At 37.3% G+C, this 25,532-nt stretch overlaps 1 protein-coding gene across 4 annotated transcripts in view; it reads right to left on the bottom strand.

The window, feature by feature from the left end:
- BRD1 (bromodomain containing 1) overlaps nt 1-25,532 on the bottom strand; it is a 50,732-nt gene that overhangs the window by 4,856 nt on the left and 20,344 nt on the right. Inside the window, exons 7-10 of one of the 4 annotated variants that reach the window (XM_042467820.1) lie at nt 19,780-20,040; nt 15,854-16,342; nt 3,063-3,198; nt 2,313-2,455 (exon numbers count right to left, since the gene is read on the bottom strand). In XM_042467820.1, the coding sequence (XP_042323754.1) occupies nt 2,313-2,455; nt 3,063-3,198; nt 15,854-16,342; nt 19,780-20,040 (1,029 nt within the window). Of the gene's footprint in view, nt 1-2,312; nt 2,456-3,062; nt 3,199-6,590; nt 7,528-7,755; nt 8,013-15,853; nt 16,343-19,779; nt 20,041-25,532 lie in introns of those variants that run through there. The other 3 variants (XM_042467821.1, XR_006104031.1, XR_006104030.1) reach the window with 3 other exon arrangements.

Raw genomic sequence — 25,532 nt, 5'->3', positions numbered from 1 at the left:
TGGTGTAATGTTTTCAGAAGTCTAGAAAGGCTGCTACAGGGAAGTCCATTTCTCTCAGTCTCAATGTAAGCACCTTGTTGTAAGCAGTTAAAAAATTATATGAGATAACAAGCAATAAGCACAACTGGGGATAGGTAAGGGCAAGTCCAACTATTAGTGTGCAAGAACAAAGAGAATAACAATACTTAATGCAGAGAAAGAGAAGTCAGAAAAAGAGACCTTTCTCAAAAGATCCAGGAATTCAAAGAGAAAATTAAGCGAAGGGTAGGGATGCTCTACAATCAGAAGAGGAATATGACACACAATCAGGAAGGGATAAAAAGGTGATGACAACAATATACAAAACAGCTATATAAAATGTGAAGGATAAATGATACATGGGAAGAAGAAGAAATTTAAGAAGATGAACACCAAATTTTAGAAAGTGAAGTGTAAGCCATGCAAAAAGCAATCAGAATCCAATTTTAACTGCAATCTGCTAGCAAATATAGAAAACAAAGCAGTGGCTCACAGACTGGAAGTGATCAATACACACTCCCATACACTGAAGAAGAGACATAGATGATTATGGGTAACTACAGGACCATCACACTAACCATTTCCCATGCAGGGAAATCATGCTCTAAAATCTGCAACAAAGACTCCTACCATATATGAAGTGAGAAATCCTTGAGTTGCAAGCTGGATTTAGGAAAGGAAGAGGCATTAGGAATCATGTTGCTAACATATGAGGGATAATGGAGCAAACCAGAGAATTCCAAAAGAAAATCTACATGCGTTCTAACAGTGTTGACTACAGGAAAGCCTTTGATTGCATAGATCACAAAAGCTATGCAATGCTCTAAAAGAAATGGGAGTGTCACTACATTTGATTGTCCTGATGTGTAACCTGTATCAAGGACAAGAGGCTGCCGTTAGAACTGAATACAGAGAAACACAAATGTTCCCAGTTGGCCAAGGAGTCAGGCAAGGCTGCATACTATCATCATAGTTATTCAACCTGTGTACAGAAAATATTGTATACAGAGGCTTAGACTCAGAGCGAAGAGGAGTGAAGATGGGGAAGGAACATTAACAAAGCAGACGACACAATATTACTAGCAGAAACTAACCAAGGCCTGGAGCAATTACTGAAGGTATTTCAAGGAGGAAAGTGCCAAGGTAGGTTTAATGTTGAACATCAAGAAAACAAAAGTAATGATAATGGAAGATCTACAGGAATTCATCTTAAATAACAAGAAAACTGAAACAGTCAAAGAATTACATACTTTGGATTAAATATTGGTCAGTACAAAAACTGCAGTGGACTGGACGGCCCTTGCGGTCTCTTCCAATTCTATGACTCTATGCTTTTAAATTAAAAGAAGACTAGGATTAGGAAGGGCAGCTATTAAAAGAACTGGACAAGATCCTAAAGATAAAAACCTGAACACCAAAATGAGGATCATCCAAGCCATCCTATTCCCCATGACAAATAAGAAAGCTGATAGAAAAAAAAATTCATTTGAGATGTGTTGCTGGAGACAAGGGCTGAGGAGATTGTAGAAAGCCAAGACAAACAAATCAGCTGTATAATAGATCAAGTCCAAACTCTCCCTGGAAGTCAGGGTGACTAAACTGAGGCTGCAGTAATTTGCAGTAATTTGGCCACATCATGAGAAAACATGAATCACTGGAAAAAACAATGATGCTAGGAAAGGTAGAAGGCAGTAGAAAGAGAGGAAGACCACATGCCAGATAGACTCAATCAAAGAGGCCACAGGCCAGAACCTGTAGGAACTGAGCAGAGCAGTACAGTACAGGAGAGGGTGTCTTGCAGAAGTCTCATTCACAAAGTTATCATGAGTTGAGGTTGACTCAAGAGTAGTTAACAACAACGACTTTTAAAATGGAAATGTCTTGATGAATGGTGAAGGGGGACCATTATAAACACAGGGTGTAGTACCCCAAAGACATGAAAATAGGAGCTAAATGAAGTGAAGAGAGAGATAGATCTATTGTAATAAATGTGAGGATTGGTTGTACAGGGAATGAAATACTGATGGAGAAGTGATTTGCTATGATGATGAAAAGAGGAAATTAGATTGATTAAATTGAGAAACATCAGGAATGTGAATACCAGAGGCTAAGTGGAAAGTTTCTTTTATATATGATGGTATAATTGAGAGAGATACAAAAATGGGCAAGGCCTTCCATTCAGCAGAAGACAGCATGTATCTGAAAGTGACAAATATTGTCTTTAGAAAGCACATATCAATCCCTAGAAGTGGCATACATTTATCCCATTGTGTATATAAAAACATGCCAGTTACCAGCTGCAATTCTTGCTGCTTTTGCGTAGTTTCCATTTTCAATGCATGATATCAATTCACTTCTGTCTTCTAATGTGTGTCTTCGTATAAGCGCTGGTTTGCCTTTTCCACACTTTGGTAGGCTAAAACTACAAATATGTGATCTGTTATTACAAACCAAAACACTTTTGCTGTAGATAATCATCCTAATTCTATAAATCATTACAAACATAGCTACTTGTATGCCAGTGTTATTATCACACAGTTCTTAATAGGCTGTCCACTTGAATTTGCTAACCTATGTAATCCAGCCTGAAAAAAACACAATTCCAAGAATACAATTTCAATTCCAAGTGAGACAGATTAAAACCATTGAAGATTTCAGAATATATTGTAGATACACAACTTAAAACTATATCCGGTATGTACTCAAATTAAAACTATGGATTGGAGCCCATGCTGATTTTCCATGTGTACAAGTTTTCCTTCCATTTGTGGAAGAGATTATAGTCTAGTAGAGACTCCTGTGTGACAAAAGTAGGGGAAGTGACTTTCCAGTTTCCCCTTTATATCTATTAATGACAACTCCCACACTATTCCAGAGGATCCTCCAATCCTCCAGAATACATTTTGAGTATATGCACAGGAAAGGAAACAATTGGTAAATGTGGTCTCTACACCTTCTTCCAAATGTCTGCTTGCTGGAAATCTATGCTTAAGTTACTGTATTTTATTGTACTTTAACTCAGGCTAAGAACACCCTGTGTTTACCTTGAACTACACAACAAGCTGTTACTTGAGGATATACTAGATTCTGATGCACAACGGCGCCGAGGTTCAACTTTTCTCCCAGGAGCATCATCTGTCTCGGACTCTTTACCACCATCTCCAAAACCATTTGAAAGACCTGGTAGTTAACAGACAAAAACATCCATAATTTGAGAATGCATTTTATTCTCATGCATATCTCCACATACATTCATATACAGTGTGCCTGCATCATATGCGGACGTGCTATACGCAGATTTGAGCATATGCTCAAACCCACGTAGAGCCGCACGGGAACACGCAGGGTGGTGCATCGCATTCGAATGAATGGGGTGTGCACCCGTGCCGCCATGTGCACTTGAATGGGGCTTGAGCATACACATTTTTTGGCTTACGTGAGGGGTCTGGAACAGATCCCCCCCTCCAGTAAGCCAAGGGCACACTGTATATGTCTCAGTCTTTGTTATCAGACTGTAACATGAGAAAATAAGACAAAATATTAAATATTTAAGAGAAACATGCAAAAATGTGTCAACATCACTGAAGAAACAGGATGTCAAGTCAAAGGAATTTACAACCATTGCAAAATATCTAACAGTGTTGCTCCTAAAATAACAAATGCAGAACCAAGAGTGAAGAAATACATAAGAAAACCATGTCTGAAGAATCACATAAAAGGCAGAAAGTATAAAATCTTTAAATCTGCTTTTTTGAAAAATGGTGAAAAAAAAGAGTAATACTGTTGAAACATCTGAGCTGAGAGAATTCTTCTCCTTAACTAATCAGAAGACAAGGAAAAAAATGCTGGTAATTTTGGTTAAATCAAACACAGTCAACAGATGAGCAAAACTGTTAATATCCATTAAAGGTCTAGAAAATTTCAATGTACTGTCAGCACAAACCAATCCATATGTAGGACTCTATAGATGTAAAACACAACACGAACTAGCCCAAATAACAAAACGATCTGATACCTCTTAATTTTAACCTTTGTGTTTTATTTCAAAATTGCAGAATGGGGAGTCTAATACAATAAGAAAACAGTTGACAGATGGTTCAGATAACCACCAATCATGATTGATACTCTGTCAGTGTGAACTGTACAATTGCCCTATAGTCAACACTCTTAAGCACAGAATTACGTATATACTCGACTATAAGTTGACCTCATGTATAAGTCAAGGGCAAGTTTTGGGGGCAAAATTATGGATTTTGCTATGACCCATTGATAATTCGAGGGTAAAATTTAGGGGCATATAGTAAAGGATCGAAAGGATGAAGCAAAGCAAAACAATGTCAAAGAACTTATAAAATTCCAGCAGACATAACTCTGTGTGTTTACTCTTAAGATTATATGGATGAGAGAATAGAGGAGGTCAGTGCTTCACATACACTCTTGTTTTTCATCAGGAGATGGTGCCTTCTTTTAAATAAGATTTAAGATACAATACTTACATTGACCCATGGATAAGTCGAGTCAGTTTTTTTGGGGTCAATTTTTTAACATAAATTTCTAGACTTATACATGAATATATACAGTATGTATCTCTGGAGAGCCTTAAATGGAATATTTCACTTAAAAAATAAACCTAAAAATTATGCAGGAAATAACATTTATTAAATAAAGGCTGGTATCATTTGATGTTCAATTCATAAATTAGTAAGTCCAACAGTGTATCAACATGTTGCAATTAAAACCCAGAGAAAACCACTATTACAGGACTTGTTGCCTTTTGATACAAGAATGTTGTTATATTTGGATATGATATAGCAGTGGAGCCAAAATATTCTACCTACCCATCTATCTATTATTAGCCAGTTATTTTACTATTTGGCTGCACTTACATACCAATCATATTGCTATGTGAGGCTGACACTACCTATATTGAGGACATACTTTTTCTCATACTGGACACAGGGAAATCAATGGGAAAACAGTTTATGGCATGTTACCTGTGAAGATTTCCTGAAGCTTCCACAATTAAAACCATTCCAATCGATAAGTGTGTAAATGCCAATTCTGTGTGACAGTGCATAGTCAAAGTTGATTCCATTATTCAGAAAAGTATATGCATAAATCTTAATGAACAAATTTCTATTAGAAACAACAGTTATAGGAATAAATCTTCATATAAATTAGTTTGCCATCTTCTTGCAAAACCAACTTGAATTGGATGTGAAGAAACCACAATTGCACAGGTAACTAACAGTTTTTAAAAGTCCTAGAAACCACAATTGCACAGGTAACTAACAGTTTTTAAAAGTCCTGGCCACAATCCTAAGTAATATGCACACACATGGAAAAGGAGACAGTGAAAAAGTTTTAGCAGGCCAACATTTCTAGGAGACCAGGCTATCAGATGGTTGCAGTCTTTGACCACTATCTATCAGTACAATGAAATAAACTGATTTTTTTTTGGTTATCCATGGAACAGAAAGTAGAATATATGAGACCTAAGCTAGAGCAAGCAGTGGAGATTAAAACTTTCGTACATACTTCTACATGAACCACAAAGGGATGTGATTTTAAAATCACAGCAAGCAAATTTATTCCTTAATTTCAGTAATGTACAACTTAAATTCCCCTGAGTTGCAAAAATACATACAAAACATACAAAAAGAGTTAATAAGAATTCCATATACCATTTTGGATGGCTAATAGAATAACTATTAGCATTAATGATTTAGCAAAATCAATAGATGAGGAAGCTCTTAGAAAGTATGAACCATCAAGATTTTAAGTAATTTCACAAGGCTCAGAGACAGACATTGCTCTGTCAAGGCAATAACTAAGAATCTGTGCTCAAACTTTTCTGTATTGCAGATGTTTTATCAAATCCATCCTAAAATCTGCAGCACCTAGTTAGGCAAAACACACTCCTAGTTTGGTAGATTTCTCATTAACCTTTTGTGTTTACAGGTTCTCTTTAAATTATCCTAGATAACACTTCCTCTCAGAACATTCAAATCCTTGCTATATTACAGCCCATACAAGCTGGTGTCAGCAAGAAACCATTTATGGCATCTTTAAGATGCTCACTGCCTATGAAAGTGAGCCAAGACCTCGTTTCAAATCAACTCAGTTTCAGATACCATGTTCTACACAATCTCATGCTACATTGCACTAGTTTAAAGTGCCCTTAGACTCTAAGGCCCATTACAGACAGGCGTAAAATACATCCCCAGGACGTACTAGGGTTAGGAAAGGGCGTCCATTCCCAACGCCCTAACCCTAGTATGTTCTGGGGACATACAAAATGGCGGCACCCTATACAAATAGGCTCCGCCATGGGGACATCACCACAGTGCCGCCTCCAAACGTGGCGGCGCGTAAGTGACGTCCAAGTGCAGCGCGAGGGCGCCTGGGGTGCCCTTTCCGCATAGCTGGAAGGAGCTCCATTTCAGAGCTCCTTCTAGCTTTGCGTTGCTGGCACAGCCTTTGGACGGCTGCGCCAGTGACGCAAAGCAGAAAGGAGCCAAGTGGCCCCTTTCTCAACTTTCCCGCCGCCTGGAAAGCGGCGGATCGGGGCCTCAGAGGCTGCCGCTGTGGCAGCTGAGGCCCCAATCCGGCAGGGGAAGGGCCGGATACAGGCTGCCCCTTTGGGCGGTCTGTAATGCGCCTAAGTTATACAAGTCTTTTAAAACTATAATTAACAACCATGTTAGTACAGTACTCAAAAGTTTCAAACCTGAGAAGGAAAACTTTCTTACTGGAGAAAAGAATAACAGATGAAGTGGGAGAGAGATATACATCTACAACTGTCAATTTCATGGAAACACAATATACAGAGTAGTGAAATGGTGGGATTTCATTATTTTGAACAGAAACCTAAACACAAAACTGAAATTACACCTGATCTGCGAACACAGAGAGAATCCTGTAACATTGCCATGCAATGTTAAAATAGACCCAGGCTCACCAGATAAACATTTTGAACTAGTTTTTCAAAACAAACAAACGAACAAACAAACTTTAATGAAGTATGAAACAATATTGACATTTGAAAAATATTACTATAAATGTGAAAATGTAAACACAAGATATTGGATTAGATCCAGGTGATACTTAGATACTTAAGAGTAGATCTAGGAAACTGATAGAAATTTAATGATGACCAAAATCCCACTGATTTCAATGGTTCTACTCTTTCAGTGTCAAAGTTGGAAACACAAATGATTGAATCTAGGAAATTTGACATCTTTTTTTAAAGTAATCTATAATGTGTCTCTAATTACTTCTCTATACAGCTTTAGAACTGGGATTGATCTATCTTACCTAGATCTTTGTTGAAGGTACAGCAGACAAGTGTTTTCAATGATCAAGCAGATGGAGACACTACAAAACACCTTTTGCCACTCAGAATTTGTGTAACATCAGGTGGAAGTATAAAATCATATTTATATATTTTGAATATCAACTATAGTCCATTTCTCTTACATACTATATAGATGTTCATTTTCATAATACCTAACAAGGGCAGATATAAAAATAGTTACCATATTTGGTGCATGTGTTATGAAGTGTAAATCTTGGTCAAGGGAAGAATAGATTGGTTTGCAGAGGAATGGAGATGGAAAGGCATATTCTTAACCAATCCACCCACAAGGACCACATTTAAGGTAAGAGTTCTCGGGACTAGTAAAATTGCGACCAATCTATGTCACACAGATTGCAACATACAACTTTATAACTTACGGAGATGGGGAAATATACTGAATGAAGAGCATAGTTCATGTATATATCAAAGATTTCCTCCAACAGTATTCAAGATAGTGATTTTGTTTTAAGGATGGCTGGTGTCTCCAACATGATCCAAAACACATTACTTCAAATGTAATTGTCTTTCTGCGTTCGAAAATGAATTACATTGAATTCCAGTCCATGTTCAGGATAACAGAAAATAATTAGGATCCAAATAGATAAATATTCAGCATATTAGTTAATATGAGAACCTGGAAGACAGTGAAAAAGTAATTTAGTCCCGCTGAAAGGAACAAGAGCTTTAAATAAATAAGCCCTCCTCCCAGAAATATTCAAAGAAAGATTAGTAAAAATTACATACACTATCAATCCTACCAGTCATATTTAATGTAACATATAAAAGTGAAGACTGAAATAGTTTCCATTTTGAATCAACTGCTCATTACTGAAAGAAATGACATCAGAGAAGTTAGGGTTCTTTTAATAACGATTATGGGCTGTCTTTTTCAGAATTTTTTTCCACTGAACGAAGACTGATGAGTCTATTCTACAAATCTGAAATGCTACTTCTCTATTTAGAAATCAACATCAATAACTGTGAAGATGCCTCAACTATGCAGAAAGACATTAGCAAAGAAAGCCTCTAAAAGCCTAAGAAGGGATCGTGAAAATGGGAATGTGGATTGTGACCTACCATGTTAAGGATCATAGGAGATTACTGAATTAGTTTTCAGTGCAAAGAAATGATAAAAAGAATAATCGTTGTAGGTTTGTTTTGACTACAATATTGCTTAATATTTTTTCTAAATTTTACATCTACTATGTAGATACGTAGTTAAAGAATTTCAGAGAAAGGAGTAAATAAGCACGTTATGCAGAAAACTATAACTGGGATAACAAATAGTTTCCCAACAAAATTTTTAATGTATTTCAATGTTATTTAGAACAATATCCTTATAATCAACTATTAGTTCCTATGTTTCTAAATTATCGTTACTAATTGTAGAAGAAATGAACACTGTGGAGATTAGCTCTCCATTTCCAAGAGCAAATTCAGTTGCTTCTTCTTAAAATAATCTTACAATTTTCCTGAAAAACATTACATCTGGAAATTATATGAACAGCCTTATTTTTGTACTTTGAAGACACAGCTATAGAATAGTTTTGCTAACATTTTCTGCAACTTAAATTTTAATCATTTCCAAAGTTTTTTGCAAACACAAAATGCTGATCTCCAGTTTATGAGAAAGACTATTCATTTATTCTGCCAGCCATACACTCATATCAACTTACACAGTAAAACAGGTTTCTGTTAATACAATCATACTAAGAAGCACATTTTTTTCTGCAGACTTCAAAAGATGCATGGAAGCTAAAGATTTTGCAAGGGTTGGAATTTTAAACGTTTTTTGAATCAGCGGGAATACTTTCACATGCCTAACATATACAAGACTCCTTTAAGATTCTTGCTACAAAAAGATGAGAATACAAACACTCTGAAACTTATATCTCACCAAATGAAACAGACAGCAACTGTGCATTTTTTACAGAATCACAGCCAACAAGAGGACTACTCAAAAGTTCTTTGAACGCTGCAGCCAAGGAGGAAAATATTTAGCTACTTACTTTACTGACATTTCCCAAAGATTTAATGGATTTCAAGTTTTATGGAATTTCTAGCTGGCTTAAAATGGAGCTGTATGCAAGAGGCTTGAACAGAAACACACATAAAATAAAGAGTTTACTTCATTTTTCATTTTACTCCAGAGGTAAATAATACTTTTGAGAACTATAACCTATTGACTTATGGTGACCCCAAGAATTTAGTACGGTTTTCTTGGACAAGGAATACTCAGAAATGATTTACCAATTCCATCCTTTGAAGTAGAGGCCTGAAATGCACAGGCCAAAAGGAGTAGCTTCCGGCTGCTTTGGAGGCACAATGTGCAGATGATGCATGCCCCCAATGCAGCCAGATGCCACTCCAAGGGCACCTAAGACAGCCCAAACCCTCTGGCAAAAGGAGCAGTGAAAATCTGCTCCTTGCCAACAGCTTCTTTGGGACTGTGGTGGTGGCTGCTTTCAGAGTGAGCCATCCAGTTGCCACAGTCCTGGGCCGATCGGGGCTCAATCATGGGTGGAGCAGCCAAAGGCTGCCCCAGGACACCCTCCTGTCTTACCCCACAGTTTACAATACATGGCACAAACTTAACTTTTCTAAGCTAAAAGGTTTATAGGAGACTCCAGCTGCTGTTACACAGTTTGGTTTTGGGGTTTTGTTTTTTTTAAATTGAACTCCTATATATTTCATGCATCCCTCAGTATTTCAAGAGCTCTTTTTAAGCATAGGTGGGCTCCTGTTCTCCATGCCAGCTGGAAACAGCAACCTCTTCTCACAAGCAAGATAATTACTGGCTCAGATGAGGGCACCAGAAGTACCTAGCTGTCTCAGTGGATTATGCAACAGCACACTCCTTTTCGATTCCTCCATTTCCCCAAGATCCAATGTAACAATGCTTTTTGCCAGTGCATAATCTTGATTTTCCACCATGGTTTTCACGGGCCAACATACTGTTAATATTCAAATAACACAGTGGCAGGGAGAAAAAAATGGACAATACCAACATCATCCATGTGCGTGTGTGTGTGATGTGAAAATATATAAGCCATCTCTGTCACTCTCATAATGCTTCATTAATTATCAGGTTATAAATGGTTCTGCAGCATTTGGGGAAAAAATAGAGGTGGGGAAAGGAGAACACAACAAGTACTAAAAGGAACCGTGTTTATGTGCCTATGGCGTGAATCAGATGGGCAGGAAGGGGCGCCCAGACGCTGCTCCTGGCCTGATTGTCCCGGGACTGTGGCAACCACACATCATGCTGTGGTTCCAAATGGACTGGAAAGGAGCAGAAAACATCTGTTCTTTTTGTACCGATTTTAGGCCGCAATAGTTAGCTCCAGTGCAACCCCAGGGTGGCTTCCAGGCGCATGCATCATATAAATGCCATGCCCCCAGATTGGCAGGAAGTTACCCCCGTCTGTTTTGGGCCTATGTTATTCTTTCATTTCTCCAAAATGACAACTACAATAGCTCTGGAGAGCATTACTATCCACCAGATGATATTGTTTCCTTCCCAACCTGGGAAGTGCTGGAGGAGATGAAGGAGATAAATAGAGCAGAGAACACACAATTCTACAGTAAGAAAGGGAAGTATGCATCAGATGTTGCCTCAAACTTAAGAAAGGTACAGGGCAGGCATCCATAAATTCAGTGGACAGTTCCATCTAACAGGCAGAATACAGTCACACTGTTCCATTTTCATTGCCTTTGGGGGCCTGGTAAGAAACAACAATTCCTTCAAGTACTCTCAATATTTAATGTCTTCATATCCAACACAAATCAAAGAGCCCAACTAACCCAAGCGTTCTGATGCAAGAGGGATTGGTAGCCACAAATAATGACTTTCTATTAAATCAAGCAACAGTGTCTGATTCCTGTGACTAAACCCCTCTCCAGGTTGGCCCTGCAGTTCCAACTCTTGGACTCCTGTGACTCACCTTGCCCTCTTACCCGAAGATCCCTCCCTGGATCTGGTACTTAGGCCTCAAGGTGATCCCTATTATGGACAAGTAGTTGTCTTGATCAGTGGGTTCAGTGGTAAGCCTGACAAATCTTGTTATCAATTCATAAATGGAACAGTTAGACATAGTTACAGAAAATAAAACAAGTATAATTGTGTGATATATAACAAGTTACACAGGAAATCCCTGAACTTCTTTCTCATACACAGCTCCCAAAACTCTATTCAAATCCCCACCATGTCTCTGACTGCTCTTACCATATTCTGTATCTTCCCTACGTAACTCTTTGGCACATAAACCTCTAGTTTGTATCCCCTCCCTCCACTGCATTCCCTGAAACAAGATTGTCTGGCTTTAACCAGGCTTGCTCAGTTTCAGTCTTCACAATTCCTAATCGAAATTCATGCTCTTCCTTGAATGTGTCTCATATCCTTTTATTTCTTTTTTAAACTGAGATTGATATATATGACAATTCAGAAAATATGCAGGGGTAACTGTGTTGGCCATTTAGCAAATTCAAACAAAAATCTAACAAACAGTGATACCTTTATTGGCCAATCAAAATGCACAATATACTTGTTGCAAGCTTTTGAAGCTCCACTGGCCTCTTCATTAGGCAAGATGTTACAAACCAAACAGGAGGAAAATTGGAGATGTTAGTAAAATGCTTGAATTTTGTTGTTTCTGTCCTTAGTTAAGATGGTATGGAGAGGGTATGGGAGGGAGGCCTGCAAAATTTACCTTCCCCATACCATCTTAACTAACTTTTAAACGTACCATCCAGTAAATAAAACATGAGATATGTTTTAGTACATACTCAAATATTATTTTGCATGATTTTAATCAGTGGTCCCCAAACTGTGCCCTATAAGAGGTTTTGGACTTCAGCTACCATAAGCCTCTGCCATGTTGGCCAATAGTCTGGGATTCTGGGAGCTGCAGTCCAAAATTCCTTAAAGAGCACAGTTTGGGAACCATTGGTTTAAACAATGATGATATAACTACAAACACATTCCGTTCTTCATCAACACATTTCCATGGGAGACTGCAACAGGAAAGAAAGGGGTGGTTACACTGACACAGGACCCATAAAGAGTAAGGTCAAAATATAGCAGATCATGAAGCAGTTTGCCATATGATGCATCCCAAGGATTACAACAAGAGACAGAACACAATGGTTGGGATCCAAAGCTAGTTCCTACTGAACTCACTGAAAGTTAAATTGCTCTAGATTCAACCCATACATTCTATCAGTCCTCCCATGGAATAACCACAGTTAGAAACCGATATTTATTACAGCCTCTTCAACTGTAGCCCTGGCTACAAAAATGAGAAGATATGAAGTCAAAACAATAAATAGGACACCTGCCGCTTTTGTTGGAGTACCAAACCATTACATTAGTTGACTATGCATCACAGTTCTTTGTGTTTTGTGGGTGGTCTATAATTTTGTTTGGCTACTACTAAAAGCAGAATTCCATACACATTGTTTATGTGGTGTGAGTTAAGTTTGCACAAGTAGAACCTTTGATTACTGTGCCTTTTTGCACTTTAGAAGAGAAAATCAAAGTCACCATCTTCTTCTCTGAGAATCAATAAAGCTGCATAATACATTATATGAAATAAAGACTGTCAAGAAGTTTACACTGAAGTTCCAGGAGCTGGGGGGCTTGAAACACCCAAAAAAATCAGCAAGAGACCACAATAAAACCATATTAGGCATGAGTAAAATACAATTGTCCCTCCACATTTGTGGCTTTGACTTCTGCGGATTTAGTTATTCATAGATTTTATTAACATATTATCTCTAGGAATATCTAGGTCCTCCAGCACAATTCTATGGTCAACTTTAACCAAAAGTCGCAGTGAAGGATCTAGAGATTCCTAGAGACAATTTGGCATTTGTACCTCCTCCAGCACAATTCTATGGTCAGTGTCTGGCAGATGTTGACAACAGAGTTGCACTGAAGGACCTAGAGATTCCTAGAGAGGTGTTCTCTCAGGTAAAAACAGTGTTTTTGTTATCTGGAGTTTTTCCACATTCATGGGGGTCCTGTGCCCCAACCCCAGCGAATGTGGAGGAATAAGTGTAGTCCCTGAGAAATGTTCAAAAAGATATGCAGTTTTAAACATTTACCCAACATTCACAATTACTTAGCCAAGTTTAGAAGAGGATGTGTGTGCTACTGATTCAAGTGTTCCCTCTCCTCTCCCATACATATTGTCCTCTCTCCTTCAATTTGCTCTTAATACACTGATCTACATTAAGGATTGTCAGTGGGGACAAAACTGTCCTTGACATTAGAACTACATTTATAAATCCTGATTAGAAAGAATTTGTTTAATATTCACACAGATGCAGCACATCACTATGCCTAATCCAAATGAATTAATGATGACATAACATTCAACATAGAAGGCAATGCAGACTTCCTTCTGATCTCCAAATCATCGTTATTAATTCAGGAAAGTTAGATCTGTTAATGGCTATCGAAGGACAAAAAATTCTTGGCATGACATACAATTAAAAAGGAAAAAAAGATGGTAGTGGTGATAGGTGGGCCCTGAAGATAGAGAAGAACATGAATGTGTTACTCCAGATGGACTCATATCTGTTTTTAAATTATTAAATTTTTCAGTCAAATGAAACTGATTACACTTCATTTGAATTCAGAAATTTGAGTTTCAAGAAGCCAGTCACCTTCTCCATAACAAAATAATGCTATTACATATGTAATCATTTTCTTTCTTTCTTTTTTTTACTGTTCTGTTTATCTTATTTTGAGGTGTGCATCATTGGGCCTGAACAGATAGGCCAAAATAAAGCTGCTTTGGGTCACTTTGGAGATATGTTGTTTAAATGAAACAAGCATCTTAAGAGGCCAGAAGCTGCATCAAAGCTGCACTCTAGTCAATTTAAACAGCATACCTCCAAAGTGACCCAAAGCAGCTTTATTTTGTCCTGTCTGTTTGGGCCCATGATTTCACTTACAGTACATTCTGCCACATGTCTATTCCAAATGCCACAAATGAAGACATTCCACCTGCAGTCTAAAAACAATAACTTCATCATCACTGTTGTTGTTATGTGCCTTCTAGTTGCTTCTGATTTACGACAACCCTAAGATGAACCTGTCATGGGATTTTCTGGAGTTGAGACTGTGTGATTCACCCATTATCACCTAGTGGGTTTCCATGGCAGAGCAGAGTCTCAAATCCTGATCTCCAGAGGCATAGTCTCTCTGACTTCTGAGCAATTTCTTTTATTTCTTTTCTAACCAATTTCCTTTCTCCTAAATTTCAAGAAACTTTGTAGTATATTGTTTCAGAAAGCAAAATGTTAATCCTTCCAAAAAGAGTCTATATTTGATTTGTGAGTACATACACACTGAAAAAGTGACTCTTAAAGAAGGAAACAGATACATATATTTAATAGTCAGCTAGACTATTTTGGTTCACAAATCTTCCAGTGACCATGGATACAGAATAGTATATCTGAATCAGAGTTTATGAACATATAATCATGAACATAAATAAATAAATAAACTATCTTGAGCTAATCACTGTATTGTATATTTCATGAATTTATTTGGCATACATTCCAATAAATTTCAATCCATATATTTTAATATTTACATTTCCCATCCCAAAAAAATCATGTCTTGATAAAGAACCATTCCATACTGTAGGCATGCTTATTTCAGGGGGGAAATTTCGTAAATATTTAGAAAAAGGTCCAATAAGTTTGCTGATAGCAGTACCTCCAATATCTAGAAAACTTCCATGTGTACCAATGTGCACATCAAATCCCTGATCATGTAGAATTCAACACACACACACACACACACAAATCCCTGTACATACAGGATGTTAAAAAACACTCTTAAAATTGAAATACAGGATTGTATGCAAAGGTGCTCTTGTGCTGCTTTACATCTTACATTATGAACACCAAGTGAAAATAGTAAAATAAAGCTTAAAGATGATTTTGAGCAACTGCTACATGGAATACTTACTATAGCATGACAAATAACTTCATGCAGCTGTTTATTAATAGGGCTAACAGCTATTTTCTTTACAATATAGTGAATATGAGTATGCTTCCAAAAATGGAATGACAAAAGAATGATCTTATATCAGTCTGAGCTTCAGTTTCCCGGCTGCTTTTGAACAAACAAAAATATTATCTCATCGTCATAAGCAGTAATTTCAGCGAGATAAACAGACAGCAAACTTAAAAAAAAAGTTGTAGGAAAACTTTTCAGGAAGACCTCAACTTTTGATTTAAAGAGCAACAGATCTCCAAAAAACATCAGAGCAAAAAACATAGCCACCTGTTGGTATGAATTTAGGCAAAATGGATAAACAAGCTGGAAACAAAATTGCATCTCAAGACCCACAAATATAAAGCTGTATATTTGTGGGATCAATTGAACATGGATGTTTGTAATATTAAATAGATGGTATCCATGTCATCTTCAAAAAGAGTAGTAAAGCAAATTTTTACCTGTATCCAAACGCTTTACACGGGACTCCTCATCTACCTCAGAATCTCCACATGCACTTCTTGATCTTTTCCTGGGCTGCAGTAGTGTCTCCAACCTTGGAAGGACTACAGACAAAAAGGTTTTGGTCCCTAGCTGTGGAGAAGTTGGCTGGGTTTCAGTGTTCTTTGCAGACTTTGGGGGGCTTACACTTTTCGATTTGCAGAAGAGAATGGATGTACGTCTGTTTACATCAGTTGATGACTCAGCTACAGCAGAAACAGTCGACTCACTGAGATTATTGTCAAGTAAGTGTTCAGGAGTGTGTCCATTTATTTCTTTCTGAATGGAAGTACTATACAATTCATTGTCAAATTTTACTCTTTTGTAAAGTTTATTCTGCTCTGGATTGAGTTCTACTGGTTTGAGGGTTGGTGGCTCTGAATTAGTCTCCGGGTTTGAAGGAAGAGGTAATGCATCTGATGGTTCAAGTTTAGGGGGAGATTTATCTCCTGAAAAAATTAATAAAGTCGGGTGTTTGAAAGCTGGTAAGTTATAAGAGCTACTACATAAAACTTAGTATCAAATATGTAGCCCACAATAAGTATAACACCTCACATACATAAACTTTAAACAAACTATCCTAGTTAATGCCTGGTTTTATGTGGGAATACATTTAAGTGTGGAAATATTAGCTCTAATCTTCAACATAATATTGCACAGTAGCAGGTCCCACTAAACCACAGGACTTATTGATGCTATTGTGGAGGATAACTTAAAGAGTTCTGATTTGTGATAATATTTAAGCCACTAAAATACTGTATAATGGGAGAAGCAATAGTATTCTATGACTTAAATGTATATTGAAGTACTTACAGTTAAATAAAGGAAACTGAGTAATATATCTACCTAATTTATTAAACCATTTGTTATCGTCTTTACTTTTGCAACCTGAACTTGCATAATTAATATGGGGCTAATGAAAGTTTTGCTAAATAAGTATTATTAAGTAGCGCAAAACCATTTTTAGAGTTACAGTGGTGCCTCGGGATACGAAATGATCGGGTTACGAAATTTCCGGGATACGAAAAAGTTGGATTGGCAAAAACTGTTTCGGGTTACGAAATATTTTTTCGGGTTACGAAATTCATTTCGGCGTGAAATTCAAATGCTGCAAAGTGCAGCTATAGGCTTTCCAGTGCTAACGGAAAAGTGTTCGGGTTACGAAATTTTCGGGTTACGAAAGGAATGGCGGAACGAATTAATTTCGTAACCTGAGGCACCACTGTATGGCTAAAAGTTGCAAATCCAGCAAGCCTTGTATTGAAATCTTGATGGAGAATACATGGCAAAAATATTATCTGTGAGAAATAATAATATAATAATAATAATACTGAAAAAACACCCCAAAATCCAGTCCAGCAGTTAATGTGCATTTCTCTCACTATTTATTTCAATGCCATTTTAGGCATTCTTTACAGCCTTCATGCATGGGTTAAAATTGCCTACTATTTAGGGTAAGAAAGCCAAAGATGTTTGTTGTTAAATGCAAAAGTGTCCCTTACTCTACAGTTCACATGCAATGTCCAGGAACTCCATGCAGACTGAATAAGGACACAAAAATGACAAATATTTCCACTAAAGCATTTTGTCAGTATCTTAAACTGACAGCACTGAATGAAGGCCTGTGTGTAGGCAGCAACCCCAACAGTCCTTGATAACAGCTTGAATTTTGCATTGATTTCTGCTCTTGTACACTGCAAATAATGAACAACCCACCCACCCACCCACCCCTAAATAATCCAAACCACAATTTTGGATTTTAAGCTCATTCCTATTTTTAGTTGAGAGAAATAACATAATACCATAATGACTTAAATCCTGCTGTTTCTCCCAACCGAGTCAGAACCATTGGGTCAATACTAACTTAATAAGTCAATGCTTATGTAAGTTCCCATGACTCAATGGGTCTAAATCTAGTCCAAAACTAATAGGATTCTGCCTATAAAATTATATTTTCACACATAACTTTGATTTTTATTTTGTTTTGTACAGATTCTATATGAAATACCAATAAAATTTAATTCTTAAACCAATCTAATTTTCTTAGAATTTTTATTTAGAAAAAGAAAGTGATTTGATGACTATCAAGTGAATCAAATGACACAAACAAAAAGATATAGTGGAAGACCAAAGCAGTTGACAGTAAGGGTGCATCTACACTGTAGTCTGACACCACTTTAAGTGTCATGAATATATCCTACAAGATCCTAGGATTTGTAGTTTTGTGAGGCACCAGCACTTTTTGGCAGAGAAAGCTAAAGAACTTGTAAAACTGCAAATCCCAGGATGCCATAGGATGGAACTACAGCACTTAATGTGGTGTCAAACTGCATTATTTCAATAGTGTAGATGCACTTTAAGTAAACTCACACAAGGCAGGATGCATGTCTATTAAAAATAATTAAAAATAATAATTGTAAGCTGATCTGATAGCCTTGAGGGCTGAAGGGCAGGGTATAAATACCATAAATAAAAATAATAATAAAATAAAATAAATATTAGTGAGAGGAATGCAGGACTAACCAGACATGAACCTGAATTCTATGGACATTCTTTTTAGGAGTATTATCAAGAGTCATTCCTAGTTTTACAGGAGTGGATATAACAGCTTGAAAAGAAGTAGTGCAATTTACCTAATTATCTTCTCTTTGGTCTAGCTTTATACATTCCATTCAAATATGATATTTTAAATTGGATTACAGTTTTGGCTGCATCCACATTGCAGAAATAATCCAGGTTGAGACCATTTTATCTGCCACGGCTCAATGCTATGGAATCCTGGGATTTGTAGTTTGCTGTGGCATTAGAGCTCTCTGACTAAATATCTCATAAAACTACAAATCCTAGAATTTCATTGCATGGAGCTATGATAGTTAAAGTGGTTTCAACCTGAATTATTATGAATTCTGAAATTACTTCCAAGTGATATGAGTCATTATATGCAAATACATATGAAACAGTATACAGCAATGGTACTCAAAACGTTTTGCCTTTGGAATCATCCCCTCTCTTGCACATTCATGTATTTTCATATTTTAACATTTTATAAGGAAATAACATTGATCAAGTTAGAACAGTTTTATTTAAGTAAAATGAATATTTAACTCAAAGCATGTGTAAATTTTATACACAAAAACGTTTGGGAAGAGGAGGAGGAGGAAGGATTAGGGCATCCATGTCTCACCCTCCCACCCCCACCCACCATTTGAAAACCACTGGTATATAGCATTATAATGTATTAATTCTTAACTATATAGGAGACTATCATCTTTATGAGGTGGTTTTGGCCTCCTCATAATGGTTGTGCAGCAACCAAATTAATGGTGGGCCTTCACTGGTGAACTTTGGTGTAGTCTGGAATACAAGAAGTATGCAGAACTTGTACTGACCTTTTTTATTTCTTCTCACAGATAACCTCAACACAATCAGTTACAAACTCTATAACATCTGTCCTAATAAAGTGCTGTTTTTTCCTTGCTACATAATCTGTGGTTTTTATTTTCTACTTATTTCCCCCCCAATTTACTATTGGGCTATATGTGATTATGAAGCATAAGATGTTGAAAATCAATTTCAATTTTCCTTAAATTTTAATTCCCACCAATAAAAGAGAGTGCAAAGTTCCAATATTTCTGAAATTTACAATCTAGGTTTCTCTTGGGACTTCAAAAAAGGTGTAGATTCAGTTTTTAAAAAAGCTTTGGTTATGCAGTAACCCAAATTAAATTGATACTTGCCACCTTACATATAGAGCCAACACAATTTGCAGTAATCCAAAAATTTGAAAAATAAACACCAAGTAAACTTCCTCCTTTCCCCAAGTACTGTATGAATGACAAACACTACCAACTAATTAGCATTACCTTTAAATCAATGCATCTCTTACCTTCTTCTTCACCTTCTTGTTCTAATACTGCATTTTCTTCCTCAAAGCTTCCAATACCTGATTCAATCTGAGGAGGCTGATGGTGTTGCTGACTTATCCTGCTGCGGATCATGTTAATTTCCTTCTTTAAAAGCTTTGCTCGTTTGCTCCTAGAACCACTGGATTTCATTGCACAGGTGAGATCAAGCTTTTCTAACAATTCTCGTAGCTGTTCTTCCAAAGACATGTGGACTCTGTTAGCAGGATTCAATAACCTATCCACTGAAGTTAAAAGATAGAGGTTGAACAGGATTTCTTCCACAACATTAAGACAACAGCTTAAACAGTGTGGCTCAACCGCAGCACCAATACAGAGTAAATTGCAAGGGTAAGTTCCACTAATGCATAGATCAGGATTTCTCAGTAAGGACTCCCAAGATCAAATGAGTTCCATAAGAAGTTGCTGCAATTCTGTGAGGAATCATGATCAATAAATTAAACCTTTTTTTGAACTGCAGATATACTAATCTGTATGCAGAGGTTCCTTTATGCTTAAAAATTATTTCAAGGTTTCTTTCAGGGTAAACAATTTGGGAATGGCTGGCATACTGTCTTCCACTGCAACATTTAAACACTGTCATGCTAGACTAACAGGGGAGACTTAGGATAAAGGTAAAGGTTTCCCCTTGACATGAATGTTTAGTTGTAACTGAATGTGGGGGTGATGCTGTTACTAAGCCAAAGAACCAGTGATGTCCGAAGATGGCTCCGGTGGTCATGTGGCCAGCATGACTGCATGGGATACTGTTACTTTCCCACCGAGAACTGGTACCTATTTATCTACTTGCATTTGCATGCTTTCAAACTGCTTAGTTGGCAGAATCTGGGACTAGTTACAGCTCACCCTATCATGCAGCACCTGGGCTTCAAATTGCCAACCTTACAATCCCCAGAATTGGCATCTTAACCACTAAACCACAGCATCCCTAGATCTATGATGTGTTATTTTATTACCTTTAAAAGGATTAAATAACTTTACCTCTTTATTACTGTTACCACATTTTGCCAGCTTAGCATCACAGTATGGAGGGAGTTTTAGCTCTGTGGTAAAGCATGGTTTTGCATGCTTCAATTGCCAGGTTCAGTCCCTGGCATTTTCATTTCAAATGACTACTGATAGCAGGATTGGATGTGACTACCGCTCAAGAGCTACTGCTAGCCTTTATAACAAAAGAGAAGGAAGAGGGAGGGAACAAAAAAAAAAAAAAAAAAAAAAAAAAAAAATAAAAAAAAAAAAGAAAGAAAGAAAGAAAGAAAGGAAATGTGGTGGCATCTTTAGGTTTTTATTTTTGTAGGAGCTTTTTTATTTTTGTAGGAGCTTTCATGGATATAAATCCACTTCTTTCAGATGCAGTACAGAATGATACTAAGTGCTCAAATATAAAGCATTATTTACACAGTTATGGGAGTGGAATGGACTGTAACAGGATCCAGAAAGATGCAAATCTTGGTTCTTGCCCTAAATTTTCCAAGGGCTGCAAAATGTGAAAAGGGTATTTCAGTTCTATACGTTGGTCAGTCAGTGTTGATGTATGAAAGTAATAAATCCACTTACCAAAAGTCAGTTTCTCAGGAATCAAAACTCTGAGAAGATTGTTTATATTATATGTGCAGGCAAAGACTCCTGCATTAATTTATGTGGTGTACCATGAAGTTAATGTTCACAGCTCATTAGGGCCAATGGTCTGAATGACTGTGGAAGCTTCAGTGCTATAATGCTGTACTGGCACCTCCAAGGTCAAGGACTGCTGATGAATCAACTTACTTCCATCACCCAATTTCCTAATCAACATGAACTGCACATCACTGTATGGAAATTGTGCAAGCAGCTGCAATTTACCCAAATGTAAGAAGGTTGGTCAATGCTCCAAAGCAGATTGCTCAACCCTTTCTTGAAACCACTCAAATTCCGCACACTGCTCTTGTGCACTTTATTGTCTGTTGCCAAAGCCAAAATTTTCCAATTTCTTTCACACTAAGCAAGTTTTATAGCAATTCTCAAGCCTTATGTCATACTAAATAAGGCAGTGAACAGTATCTATTAAATGGGAAAAAATGCATTTTCTTTCCTAGCATTTCCTTTCCTAGTACAGAGATGTAATACACCCATTCCATGTGCAAAAAATGCCTTCTATGTGCAAAAAGAAAGAAAGAAAGAAGGAAGGAAGGAAAAAAGGAGGAAAGGAAAGGAAAAGGATGGATACATGTTGGCTGCTCCCAATTAGAGTAGTCATATTCAATCAACTGCTGAATGATGAATCAACATATAGGTGAATAGCACTGATTCAATGGTTCTACTCTAGTCAGGACTGACATGATTTGGGTCTCTGTTACTAAGAATTATGTTTATTTACATTTGGCTCAAGGAGCATAAAACGCTAAAACTTCTTCAGAGTATTTATACAGTAACAAGTATTTTCTTTGAAAAAGGATCTTATTTCTGGGATATAACACTCTGTGGGGTGCTGCCCTTTTAAAGTGTTTGGAAGTTACACCTTGTGCAAAGTAAGGTAGACAGACTCTTGCCTGTCAGGCCATATGAAGCAGCCTGAAATGTGAGATTCTTGGTGAAGGCTCTGCTGATAGGTAGCCATGTCAGGACTGTCTCTGTGTCAGCACCCAGACTGTGGAACTCGTTTGCAAGTTAAGTCAGGATGTTTTCATATCTTTCAAGTTTCCAGCACACAACTAATACTATGTTATTTCACAATGCCTTCAAACCTTAAAACCACAGGTAGCAGCTTTGAACAGAAGCTTTAGTGTGTTTTTAAATGTGTTTATTTGTCTATTTAATGTTTAAAATATTTTAAGTGCTGTAAATTGCCTCAAGGTGGCAATTGGGCTGAAAACTAATAAAGAAATCCTTTAAATAAATAATAAATGTAACCTGAATTCTATGTTCTGAGAGCCAAAGACATTCCTTTATATGTTAGTGAACTGAGGTTCAAAACACACTGCAGAAACAATCCAGTCTGAGGCTGCTTTACTGCCTTGTCTGAGTGCTAGGGAATTGTGGGAACTGTAGTTTTATGTAGCATTTAGTCTTCTCTGTCAGAGAGCTCTGGTGCCACAACAAACTGCCATTCCCAGGATCCCTAGCACTGAACCAGGGCAGTTAAAGTGGTCTCAAACTGGATTATTTCTGCAGTGTTATATTGGAGCTGAGCCAACTAATGTATTTGGCTTTCTAACTTGAAATAAGTTATGATATAACTTGGCCCACATTAAGGATACTTCTGAATTTCTCCTGGATGTAACAGGTCAGATTTATCTTGTAAAGATAACAGAAAAGTTGATTTGTTTTCAAATACCTTTCCAATACAGGTTGAGTATGCCTTAACCAAAATATTTGGGAACTGAAGTGTTTGGGATTTTTAATTATTTTATTTTTATTATTAAATATTTGCATATACACAACAAGGCATCGGAGATGGGACCTAATCCTAAACACAAATTTCATTTGTATTACATATATACCATTATGGAGAGAACACAGGCAGATGAGAATGTTGGCAACAGCTAATAGGAGCTAAGCCAGGAAAATGTTGGGGCTGCTCCCAGGAGTGAGTATAAATAGAGGGGCAAACCAGTGTTTGGGGTTATAGTTAAGAGAGTTTAAATTTACCCTGAAAGGTTTAGCAGCCAAGGAGGCTGAGGGTGACTGCTATGAGGTGCAGTTAAAAGGGGTATAGTATCCTAGTTAGGGACAACAATGGTCCAGAGTTGAAGAGAGATGTTTATTGTAGCCTAATGGGTTAAGTGCTGCTGAGGCTAAGATAGGCTGCTGTGAGGGGCAGTTGGAAGGGGTTTTTAGGTACCCAAGATAGGGACAAGGAAAATTCCTAATTAAATGGTTGTGGTAGTATCCTGCGGGAGATATAGTGCTTGGTGACTAGTGGAGTCACAGATAACCAGAAGGGTTAAAAGATACAGAAGATCAATAAAGGCTCTGTGAGAACCTAGACTGTAAAGAAACATTTATAAGGCTATAAAGAAACAATAACCAAGATGAGCAAAAGAAACTGTTAAACCATGTGACTCCTAAAGTCTAAATCGTATCCACCTTGAATGCCATCCACTAAGAACGATACTGTATTCAACCTGATTTGTAAATAAAGTCTTGAAGTGATTAAAAGAAATATATTCCAAATGCTACCAATAGAAAAGTCTTTTAGGCTTGGGACACACCAGATAGTGGGTGTGTGGTTGCCAATGAGTAATTGGTGTCAAGCTGGGGGGAAGGGAATTTGAAGACCCAGAGGGCTGGTATCTGAAGAGAGTTATAGTGTGGGGGGTGAGAACTGAATTTGAGTGTCATGTCACAAATTAGCCAGCAAACTGGTGGGATTAAAAAGATCCATTGTACTGCCATCAGAGAAAAGTTGGGTGGGTGATTTTCGCCATGACATATTGGTGGCAGCGGTGACACACAGTGAAAAGGAGTGAAAGGTTTTAAGAAATGTTGGCAATGCCGTGTTGTCACCTTCACAACCTCATACACAAAGCCTGATAGTAATTTTATACAATATTTTAAATATTTGTTTGCATAAAACAGTTTTACACTGAACCACTAGAAAACAAAGATATTATTATCTCAGCCACCCATAAAAAATGTTTTGGATTTTGCAACATTTTGGCTTTTTGTGTAAGGCTCAAGCTTTTTACCCTTGGGACCCATCTTTCTATCTGCCTGTGGCTGTCATCGTCCACCTTCCCCCACCTTGGCATAGTATATGGCTAAATTATTTAGTGTGTGTATTTCCATTTTCAGTTTCATGTATTTTATTCATCCTACTTTAACATTTTAAAAGAATATAACATTCAAATTAGAACAGTTTTATTTAAGTAAATTTAATATTTAACTCAAAATTTGTATATTTAAATATCAAAAAAGTTAGGGGGCAGGAGGAGGGATCAGGGCCCCCAAATCTTGCACACCTCTTGAGCTATTCTTGCACCCTCTCTGGAGTCCCACTCCATTATTTGAAAAACAGTTGTACAAAGGATACTCAATGGTATGTATGTATTCTTGGGGAAACTGCTTTAATGGTGGCACATCTGTGGTCTGTTTAAAAATCTCCTTTGCTAGCCTATCCATAAACCTATGCAGAAGAAACACTTTTACTGAAATCTTGCTGCATTTCAATTGTTTTTGAATGTGTAAAAGCTGAAACCACAACCCTTTCTTTTAAACAGGGCAAGGATGCTCATTATGGTACAGACAGGGATACATATCCTATTTAAGTACTCTATTATTAGTTCTGAAGTTACCAAAATTCTCTATATAAGGCAGGGTGGAACCCTGGGGATAATCAATCCACTGGAGAATGAAACAGGAAAAATTCTGCTCTCTCTGTACTAACTCATCAATCTTTATTCTATTAAATTATTTGCCTTTTTTGTCCAGCCAAGCAAACGGTAACTTCAAATGTCTGTTTTATTATACTCAACTAAAAGAATGCTACTGCCCCACGCTGCATGATCTATATGGTGTTATGGGTTTGCATTTCAAAATGTTGCTTAATTTATTGAGTGTCTCATAGGCCCAAAGCAGAAGGGCCAAATAAAGCGGCTTCTGGCTGCTTCAGGGCGTGTGCGTTTATACAACGTACACCCTTGAAACAACCAGAAGTTGCTCTAAGGCGGTCCAAAACTGCCAGAAAAAGGAGAGGAAATAAGCCGCTCCTGTCGGTGGCCCATTTGGGATTCTGGCA

Source organism: Sceloporus undulatus, chromosome 5, assembly GCF_019175285.1.
Source record: "Sceloporus undulatus isolate JIND9_A2432 ecotype Alabama chromosome 5, SceUnd_v1.1, whole genome shotgun sequence".
Taxonomy (NCBI): domain Eukaryota; kingdom Metazoa; phylum Chordata; class Lepidosauria; order Squamata; family Phrynosomatidae; genus Sceloporus; species Sceloporus undulatus.
This window is presented reverse-complemented; position numbering and strand designations above follow the sequence as displayed.